The 11233-nt window shown below is 45.4% G+C and overlaps 1 protein-coding gene across 1 annotated transcript in view; it reads right to left on the bottom strand.

Annotated features, from left to right (window-relative positions):
* The window catches only part of MTDH (metadherin), a 56194-nt gene extending 45432 nt beyond the window's left edge, over nucleotides 1-10762 (bottom strand). Inside the window, exon 1 of the mRNA XM_007457151.1 lies at nucleotides 10057-10762. Within this exon, the coding sequence (XP_007457213.1) occupies nucleotides 10057-10437 (381 nt within the window). The 5' untranslated portion in view covers nucleotides 10438-10762. The remainder of the gene's footprint in view (nucleotides 1-10056) is intronic.
* Nucleotides 10763-11233: the final 471 nt, after the last annotated feature.

The raw sequence follows: 11233 nt of genomic DNA, 5'->3' as shown, positions 1-11233 counted from the left end.
GGACCCCAAAAAAAAAAAAAAAAAAAAAATATTTTATTTAGTTTTGGCTGTGTTGGGTCTTCATTGCTGCGTGCGGGCTTTCTCTAGTTGCAGCAAGTGGGGGCTACTCTTTGTTGCGGTGTGTGGGCTTCTCACTGCAGTGGTTTCTCTTGTTGCGGAGCATGGGCTCTAGGCGCCTGGGCTTCAGCAGTTGTGGCACATGGGCTCAGGAGTTGTGGCTCACGGGCTCAGCAGTTGTGGCTTGTGGGCTCAGCAGTTGTGGCTCGTGGGCTCAACAGTTGTGGCCCGTGAGCTCTAGAGCGCAGGCTCAGTAGTTGTGGCACATGAGCTTAGTTGCTCTGCGAAATGTGGGATCTTCCCGAACCCGTGTTCCCTGCATTGGCAGGTGGATTCTTAACCACTGCACCACCAGGGAAGTCCACTTCTTAAGTTCAGAAACTAGAAGGGCAGTCTACTAACTACCAAAAAAAAAGTGAAATATGAAAAGACTACGGGCTTTGGAATGGACAACCTGGGATTAAGGCCCAACTTCCATATTTAATCACTGTGACTTTAAGCCTTTTCCTTGACTTAACCCTCAACTTCATCATCTGTAAATATGAAGAAAATATGTAACTTGTCTTATGTAACTTGTTAAAGTGACAGTAAATGAGAAAACATGTGAAAGCATACTTTACTTGCTCAAGAAACAGTTTCTTTCCTTCAGTATCCTTTCCTCTCCAAAGCTATGATGGCCCATAACCTCATCCCATGTTCCAGCACTCAAGTCATTTTTCATACTAGCAAGCTCAAAATAAATGTTAAGTCCTGGTGATCAAGAGGGCTAACAAACTGTACATGTATCCAATGGGCCCAATGCTCCAGACACAAATTCTTTTGGGAAGTTAACAGAATACAAATGATGAGTAAATGTATCCTCTCAGAGGCTAAAAATAGTCCAGGCTTGCTCTAGAGACATGTCATACTATCTCTTTTTTAAAAAGCTGCTTACAGTTTCAGTTTTCTAAAAAAATTACACAATAATCATTCATGTTCATTCACTCAATATCCAGTAAGTAACTCAGTAGAGTAATATGCAGAACCCTTAAAACCTTGAAACAAAGACAAGTGAGGCACAATTCCTGCCCCTGAGAAGCTTAGACCAAAGCAAAGAAAGAACACAGGTATACAATAGTGCACACTAAAATAACAGACAGGGCTTCCCTGATGGCACAGTGGTTGAGAGTCCGCCTGCCGATGCAAGGGACACGGGTTTGTGCCCCGGTCTGGGAAGATCCCACATGCTGCGGAGCGGCTGGGCCTGTGAGCCATGGCCGCTGAGACTGCACGTCCGGAGCCTGTGCTCCGCAACGGGAGAGGCCACAACAGTGAGAGGCCCGCGTACCGGGGGGGGGGAAAAAAAAAAAAAAGGTCCACATAAAATAACAGACAAAAGATGTACTCTGCCTCCCCCCACCCCGCCCTCCACCCGGCCCCATTCCCCAGCCTCTTTAAGGAGAAGAATATGGTTTTGAAGGCAAGCTGAGACCACGGTTGAATCCCAAATGTCTATCACCCTGGACAAGTTACTACTTCACTGGAGTCTCAATTTTCTTAGCTGGAAATGATACTGAGCATACAGGAAGCAAAAGACTACATATTATGTCCATGATAAAAAAAAATAAAGGCAAGACATCATGGAAATTCAAGAGATATCATCTTTAGCTGATAGACCTAATAATTCCCAAGTATTTGCCATGTGCCAAGCACATGCATTATCTCATTTAATGGACCAGACTAAGTCTTTGTCAGTTTCTTAGTTTTAGTTGTGAAGAGTACTGATAACATATTCAAGATAGAATAATTTCTTGTCATTTATTTGAAAACACAAATTGTGTGTTTTTTCCTGCCAAATGTTGTGCACATATCAATTATGTAAACTAAACATACACATAAACTATAGCTTCAGTCACAGTAATTTACCAACTTATTTTTAAATTCAACCCCAATTTTAAACTCCTAAAAACTAAGAGGATAATCTTACAAATATGGCCTATAAATCAAATTTGCAAAATCTTGCTATATATCCTGAGTTATTTCCTTTAGGGTAAAGATCCTTGTGCCTTCTCAACAGCTAGCCAAAACTAAATCCTCTTCAGGGATTTCAAAACATCTCTGTTGACTGCATCAGGGATGCTCAGGGCTACTTTTATAGGTTAGAGAGATGACATTCAATATCTATCACATGGCCAAATTATTCTAAAGATGATTTCTGAAACGCTAAATACAGCGTTGGATTTCAAGGCTTTATGTCAGATGGGTACTGAGATAAGGATTACAGGTGATACAGCAGACACACATCCATGTAATTCTTTCTCAGATCCTGATGGATGCCTACTGGAATACTGGCATTCTGTGAACAGTTTGAAAACCACTAGCACAGTTGGAGAGAAAACAGAGTAAATTTAAAAACTGGAGAGGAATTCCCAGGTGATCCAGTGGTTAGGACTCGGCGCTTTCACTGCCAAGGGCCGGGTTCAATCCCTGGTCGGGGAACTAGGATCCCACAAGCTGTGCGGCATGGCCAAATAAAACTGGTCAGACGACACCAACTCCTCACAGAGATCCTATGATTTTGTTTGAATAGTAAAAATAGTAACAATCATTTAAAAATGTTTTCAAGGCTTTCACAACCTTGAGAAGTAGTACATTACTCAAAAAAGCCAAAGTGCAACAAAAACAAGTGTTCGGAGGGTTTATTGCTGCTCTTGGTATTTAAGATGAGCACGACTATTTGAGGTCTTTTCTGCCAGAACTACTGAAGGTCTTTTCTGCAAGGCCTCTGGCAGAAGAAAATGACAGGAAGAAAAAGTCCTGTCATGTAACCAAACAAATAGAGGCAAAATTCTGGAGATTCTGTAAAGGTCATTATAATTTTCAGCAGAAACTTCTGATTCTAAAAGTAAAATTTAAAAGCAATAAAGTTGTAATTCACTGAGAAAATTAGATTTGTTCTCTGAATGCAATATAATATCCTGGAACATGCTATCAAAATGAGAGGTTAAAAAAAAATCAGAGAGGTATAATGGAAATAACAGTGAGTTCTTAGACTAGAAATCAGGATATTGTTTTGCCTTTGAAATGCCTTTGCTCTATGACCTTGAATAAGTCACTTAATCTCTCTGAAACTCAGAATTCCTTTTTGTAAAATCAGGAATGTTTGTTTTACCTATCACTCAAGATTTTTAAATCAAATGAGTATTCTTCTAAGACTTAAAACTAAGGGGACCAGTGACTTAAAGGGAAAAAGAAAATCCTGTAGATGACACGTAACTTTAGTAATACCTGGGATGACATGGCAAAACTACCACCTATGAATAAAAGACATAATTCTATTGAGACTATCTTAAAAGACAAATTTATTTAGCCCCGTAACAGTTTAGATTATTCAACTAAACAGTGAGATGTCATTTTAGATACTTCATTCAGCATTTAGTTTAACAAATAATTATCAAAGGCTGTTATATGCCAGTCACTGCTTACTATCCCATATCAAGGCTTATAATCTAGTGGAGAGAAAAGACCCTGAGCAAAAGTAAATGAATAAGTTACTAGACAATTTACAAACTACAATAAAGGAAACACATATAAGAGGTTAAGACAGAAAATAAAAGGGGATGCCTATTTCAAATAGGGTGATCAGGAAAGCATTTTCTGGGAAGGTGAGTTTTAAAAGTGAGATCTAAAGGCTGATTAGAACAGTGGGGTCAAGATGGTTCCAGAAGTGTTAATAGGGCTTCCCTGGTGGTGCAGTGGTTGAGAATCTGCCTGCTAATGCAGGGGACACGGGTTCGAGCCCTGGTCTGGGAAGACCCCACATGCTGCAGAGCAACTAGGCCTGTGAGCCACAACTACTGAGCCTGCGCGTCTGGAGCCTGTGCTCCGCAACGAGAGGCCGCGACAGTGAGAGGCCCGCGCACCGCGATGAAGAGTGGCCCCACTTGCCACAACTAGAGAAAGCCCTCGCACAGAAACGAAGACCCAACACGGCCATAAATAAATTAATTAATTAATAAAAAAAAAAAGAAAAAAGAAGTGTTAATAACAGCTCATGTAAAGGTACTGGGTTGTGAGAGTTTGAAGAACTGAAAAAGATTACTATAGGTGAAGGTAGCAAATGAGAGGAAACCAACTCAAACTGCTTAGAAAAAAAAGCAGGTGTTGGGCCATATAGGAAAGAAGTTTAGATTTTAAATGCAAAAGCTACTGAAATGTTCGTTTTAGACAAGATTGTGACTTGTTTTTTTAGCGGTACACGGGCCTCTCACTGTTGTGGTCTCTCCCGTTGCGGAGCACAGGCTCTGGACGCGCAGGCTCTGCAGCCATGGCTCATGGGCCCAGCCGCTCCGCGGCATGTGGGATCTTCCCGGACCGGGGCACGAACCCGTGTCCCCTGCATCGGCAGGTGGACTCTCAACCACTGCACCACCAGGGAAGCCCCTGTGACTTGTTTTTAAAAAGACTCCTTACTAGGGTGTTGAGGAAGCACTGGGGGCAGCCAACAGAAGCTACTGCTGTACAAGTGAGTTAAGGTGATAATAGCTGGACTAAATATATGTTTTGGAGATAAAACTGATGGTACTTGCTGAAGGATTAGGATAAGAGGTGAAGATGAGGAGGTAAGGAAAAGAGAAGAACCAAAAACGATTCTTAGATTTTTGGCTTGTATGACTGAAGGAATGGCAGAGTCATTTACCATTTATAGAAATGGGGAAGACTGGGAGAGGGCAGGGAATTATAAGCCCTGTTTTGGTGATGTTAAAGTTTTTGAGACAAACAGCAGGTTTCTAACTGAAGAAATTCAGTGTACATCTAGACATGCGGTTTTGGAGATGAGAGGAATAGTCCAGTTACAGACACAGGCAAATAAACAGTTGATCACCACTATTTGAAGATTCCATATTGGAAATTTGCTTACTCACTAAAATTTATTTCTAACCCCCAAATCAATACTTGTCATTCTTGGGCATGCACAGAGCTGTGAAAAGATCTGAGTCATCCTACAAGCACATTCCCAGGCAATGCTCTGCCTTCTTGTTTCAGCTCTCATAAAAAATATAAAATAAACATAAAAAAAGAGAGACTAACTCTAGCTGGGGAGCTAGAGAAGGCTTTATAGTAAAGGCAGCAATGTAGCTGGGCCTTGAAGGATAGGTAGAAATTGGTAGAGATATAGAAAAAATAGACCTTTTAGAAAAAATAATATGAATAGAAGAAGATAATATGAATAAAGAGACACAGACGTCTAGCTAATGGTAATGTCTTAGGGGTAATAGTATGAGATAAATCTAAGATGGGGTTAGATCATGAAAAGGCTTGAGTGCCATGTCACTGGATCTTATTCAACAGGTGCTGGGGAACTACTGAAAAGATGTGAACTTGAAAGTCACATGATCAGAGCTGGGCTTTAAAAGATTTGGCTGGGGGCTTCCCTGGTGGCGCAGTGGTTGAGAGTCCGCCTGCCAATGCAGGGGACGCGGGTTCGTGCCCCAGTCCGGAGAGATCCCACATGCTGCGGAGCGGCTGGGCCTGTGAGCCATGGCTGCTGAGCCTGCGCATCCGGAGCCTGTGCTCTGCAACGGGAGAGGCCACAACAGTAAGAGGCCCACGTACCGCAAAAACAAAAACAAACAAACAAAAAAGATTTAGCTGGCATGAGTGCGTAGAAAGGATTGGCAACAAAGGGACTGGAAACAGGAAAACCAGTTAGGATGCCTAGGACAGCCTAAGCAAAAGGTAATAAAGTCCAAAAGCAGGGCAGTGGCAGTGAAACTGTAAAAGAAGTAATGACTACAAAAGACACAGCATACTATTAGAATGATTTATTGGCTGTAGAAAGATGGACCTTACAAAATTTTAGCCAGATGAGGCAAACACAGCCATTTTCCACTGTAAAAATAAAAAGGTGGCTCACATGGAATTTACTAGGCATGAAAAATAGGAGTATGTTGCATAAATACTTTGGTGGGACACCTTACTATATTATGCATTCAATAATTACTTATTGACTGCCAGCACTGTGCAAGGTCATACAGTAGCAAACAAGACAAAACATTACTCTTTTATTTACTGAGCTTATAGATATTAACAATCGCTCTATGGTAAGTCTTTATGAAAATTCCTAAACTAATATGAAAAAAACTTGTCCACTAAAATGAGTTTTCTTTGACGATGATCTTCGTTACCTGCTTCCAGTTGAAATTCAAAGCAACAACTGTTAAAGACCAGTTATCTGAGATCTTACATCCATCCATATCACTGCACAGATTAAGTCAAGCAAAAAATATTTACTGAGTGCCTATTTAACACTCACAATGAACTAGGTGTCATGAAAAATACATGTATGAAAACAATGATTTCCAAAAATGCCAAGAACTAAGCCCAGTGAAAAGTGCTGCCCCCTTCATCACTCCCTTCACTTTTAACAGGGGAATGAACTGCAATTCATGCCCCCCAAAACTTATGGCAAGAAATTAGGGGATAAAAAGCAAACTGATTTAAGAATTAAAAAAAAATGCTTATGAATAGATTTTAAAAAGCTAAACGACATCTATTCTACAAATAAAAGAAGGCAACTAGAAACAAATTTTGAAAATTCGAGTTGTAAAATTTGGAATGATTTAAGAGAAAACTAAAAAGGAAGGACTGAAAGGACGAAAATAAAATATTTAAACAAATATGGAATGTCCTTTTAAAAAACTGCAGTAGTTGACATCACTGATTCCACCTGAATCAGAATTAAGTATATCTTAAAATGTTTAACAGAATGATGTAGTAATAAAAGATGGACCACAAGATTAAACATGACTCCATTTAGAAATCTCTCTTATACTACGGATCTTATGGCCCTATTGCAGGGAATGATTTTCAGTCTTTTTTTTTTTTTTTTTGCACTATGTGGGCCTCTCACTGTTGTGGCCTCTCCCGTTGCGGAGCACAGGCTCCGGACACGCAGGCTCAGCGGCCATGGCTCACGGGCCCAGCCGCTCCGTGGGATGTGGGATCCTCCCAGACCGGGGCACGAACCCGCGTCCCCTGCATCGGCAGGCAGACTCTCAACCACTGCGCCACCAGGGAGGCCCTGCGGGGAATGATTTTCAAACTCATAGGCAAGGGAGCTTGTTAAAAAATGCAGATTCCCTGAACCCAGTTCCACAGATTCTGAATTTACAAGATCTGTAGTAGGACTCAGGAATCTACACCATTTAACAAGCATTCAAAGTAACTCTATTGCAGAGACTTCCCTGGTGCTCCAGTGGTTAAGCCTCCATGCTTCGAATGCAGGGGACGCTGGTTGGATCCCTGGTCAGGGAACTAGGATCCCACAGGCCGTGTAGCGCGACCAAAAAAAACCCCAAAGTAAGTCTATTGCAAGTAGTTAGGGTTAACACGCTGAGGAATCCTGCAGTGTTTTAACTCAACTAAGATCTTCAATTTATAAACAAGATAAGCTAATCGGAGCATGGTTAAATGCCTTACTCAAATTTAGAGGTCCTAATTCCTGCCAGGCTGACAGAGTTAAGTCTTCCTCCCCTGAGCCATTGCTGTTTCTTCAGTCTCTCCCACTAGTCTGCTCCTCCCCACTTTCAAAGTCAAATTCTGTGATAAGGTTTTTCCTGGCCACCTGGGCCCACACTAGGGTTTTCTGATACCTTTTTCCACAACTGGGATAAGCAGCTCCCTGGGGAAAAACTAAGCTTTTACTTTTGTATTTCCTTCACTGTGAGACATATGAATATTGTTTTCCTTTTTACTGCCTTCAATTTGCAAGCAGTATCCTGCTTTTCCCCAAGTAAATATTTAGCACAGTGCAAACCATATGAGTACTAACTAAATAAATAGAAGCTTATATTTCTTAACCCTATAAAGCAGTGCTTTTCTAACTGTGGGTCGCGGCTCACAATCAAATATGAAACCAATTTAGTGGGTCACAAATATCATTAAAGAAAAACAAATAGAATAGTTTGATATATGTATGGGGGGTATTGCCATGTAAAATATTTTCACTGTAGGTTGCAAAAACGTTTGAAAGCCACACTTTTGTGCTAATGAACTTCTCCAACACAACTTTACCATTAGGTAGACAAATAAGTTTTCTCACGTGATTAACATTCAACCACTCCGTTAGTCTTCCCATTCTCCACTCCCCAAAGATAATACTGGATTTATTTATTCATTCCCCTTTCCTTAACTCAAATGAAAAGGAGAAGGAATAAGTACTAAGCTTGATAAGCATATTTCACAGCTCAAGGTCCACAGGAGCCTGTCTGTGTTCCTTCTTCAGATGGGTCATCCAAGTGTTGTGATGCACTTCGGGTGGGCTCTTGGAGCACCTGTCTCTTGACCCAAGTCTATCTGAAATTCCAGACGTCCCAAACAGGGCTTTGAAATTTTCACATCCTGCTTCATTCACACTGGTCCTAGGCTTATTAATGTATGTGTTTTTTTCAAGATCACCTTCTTTCCTGTCTTGGAGCCAGGTTCTTTATTTCCACCATAACATTACTTTCTGGTAATCCTTGATACTCTCTACAAGTTTAAATATAATTACCTATGTTTCAAATCACTTGTATTTTCTCTTTTCCTAACCTAAGGTGGTATTCACACTGACAAAGTTGTATCCTTTTCCAGGTCTTGCATGTATCTTGCATCCTCTTAAACAGCAGGTCTAATCTAGACCTAATAATGCAGTAACTGTGACCTGTCACATCTCTACTACAGCCTTAGCCTTTGTACTGTTACCAACCATACTCTCATTACTTTAGCTTCAACTCAGATCTCACTTCCTCCAATAACTTGCCTAAATGCCTCCAATTCAAATAGTCTCCCACTCTCCAACCCTCATTTATACTGCTCACACCTCTACAGCACCTGTCAGTCTACAAAATTTTAGAATTATTTTTGAATCTGTCTCCTGTATTAGTTTCCATGCCTGACTTTAACTCTCACGTGTATACTTCTCAGTATCCAGCAAAAATCAGAGCGCAGGTCACACAGTATTGTACTTTATCGTACTGAAAAGGGGAAGAGCTAAATCCAGTGGCTATAAAAATAGGTTAGGAGCTGCTTCTCATTTTGCACACCCTCCATACCCTGTTCAATTGCACGGTATTTTTTTTTTTTAATGAATAAAACCATGAACGTTCCAATGGGAGAACCGTGGGGAAATGGCCATAAAGGCCGCAGAAATGAAACGCGAAGGCATGATAAAACGGCTGTGATGCTCTCTGCATTTCCACACGTGGCCCGGTAAATCGGTGCCAGAACGCCTCGCGCAGCCTGCGCCTTTCTGCTCTGTCATCCCTTTACTCTATTTCAAAACGGCCACACCGCTCCGCCGAACTTGTCTGAGCGCTCTCTCGGGGGGCCCCGGAGCCCCGAGGCCCCGAGAAAACAGATCCCCCTCTTGCCTTGCTCCAGGTCCGGCCTCCACTTGCCACAGGCACCGGAATGACAGGGGGCCACCGTCTCCCTTCAATAGTCCCAACTAAAATGGAAGCGCGTCCAGACCTGGGTACCTTTAAGCCTCGAGTCAGCCCCGGAGTCTGCAGGCCGCCGTATCTCTCCATCTCAGTGTGACCTGAGCCAGGCTCTGCCTCCCCGGCGCAGTCTTGCCACAACTTCCCCACCGTCAGGTCCCATCAGCCTCCGCACACACATGCAGCCGACCCAGCAGGCCTCGGGGACGTTGGCATGTCGTTCCGGCGGTCAAGGTTCCCGAAAATGACCTGACCGCCGAGCGCTTCTATTTAAACATACCCCACACTGTCTAACTTCCTTCCTCTGCACTCATCTTCCCCACCGGTCCCATACTTCCTGAGTTTCCACCGTTCTCCAAGAAACGTGTCCACCGATCACCTCCTCCGCCTGGGGAGACTGCGTCCCGGCTCTCGACTAACCTCACTCTTTTCCTTTTCCACTCCTGGCTGGGGCGGCTCGCGTTCGGCCTCCCGCAAGCTCGAGGGGCTCCAGGCTGGGCCCTCGCCCCTACTCTCCCGCCGCTCCTCCCCTACTCACTTTGGGCTTCTCCGGCAATTTCTTCCGGTTCTTCTTCTTCTGCTCCTCGCTCCTGAGATTCTTCAGCACGCCTAGGTCGTCAGCGGCCGGGCCCGGCGCGGCCGCCGCCTCCTCCCGCTTGCGAGGCGGGCTCCTCCGCTTCTTGCGGGCTCCGGCGCAAGCCGCGGCCCAGCCGTAGCCGAGCAGGAAGAGCAGCAGGAGCCCGAGCGCGCCCATGCCCACCAGGATCACCCAGCCCGGGTACCGTTTCGGCTCCAGCCCCAGGTCGAGGCCCAACTCGGTGCGCAGAAAGCCTAGGCCGACCGAGAGCATTTCCTGCAGCCGGGCTGAGCCCTCCTCGGCCTGCTGGGCCAGCTCGTCCAGCCAGCTCCGTGGAGCCATCTTCCCTCCCGTCAGGGGCACTCGCAGAATGACGCCGGGGCGCAGAGACGCCGTGGAACAGTCAAGGGAAGCAAGGTAAGGCCAGGCCGGACCGCCTCAGGCCGAGCGCATTGCGGCCGCCCCTCGCGCAGGAGCCGGGGATCGGCCGCTGCCGCCGCCAGGAGGACAGGGGGCTCCCAGTGCCCCCCGTCAGCCTCACTCCGCCGCCGCCAGGAGGAGGGGGGCGGCGGGAGGGAGTGTCTCCAGCGGCGGCCGCTAAGCGGCGTCTCCGCGCCAGGGCCAGGCCCCGCTGTCCTCCCTCGGCGGAACAATGGCGGCTCCGGCCGCGATCCACGCAGCGAGCGTAGACTAGGAGCAGGGCAGCGGGTCACGTGGGCGCCGGTGGGCGGGGCGTGGGGTGTCACGTGGGCGCGGGCGAGGCCGGGCGGGGCTGGAGCCGTTGGAGCTAGCGCGCCGCGGCTGCAGTTGGCGGTGACCCTTTCGTGCCTGGTGGCGGCGCCGAGCCTTGGGGATCGGTGACTCTGGGCGGGTGGCTGGGAGGGGTTAACCGGAGGAAGTCTTTGCGGGATGGCTGGTGGCCCGGAGCTAGGAGACGTGGCGCTTTGACTGAGTCCAGGGGAGGGGCTCTCGGCGAAGCCTGGGGATTAAGGGGTGTGGAAGAGGGCGAAAAGCGAGGAACCGGGTCACGGGGTCTGGGTCAAAATTGCCCTAGTAGCTGTCTCTTTTCTCCATTCTTTTTCTGGTAGTGGTGTCGGGGTGGAAGCGGCTTTTTCTCTCTGGGTCACCGGTCGGCTAG

This window comes from Lipotes vexillifer, unplaced genomic scaffold (assembly GCF_000442215.2).
Source record: "Lipotes vexillifer unplaced genomic scaffold, Lipotes_vexillifer_v1.1 scaffold376, whole genome shotgun sequence".
Lineage (NCBI taxonomy): Eukaryota > Metazoa > Chordata > Mammalia > Artiodactyla > Lipotidae > Lipotes > Lipotes vexillifer.
Note: the sequence above shows the minus strand (reverse complement) of the source record. Positions and strands in the feature narration are given on the sequence as shown.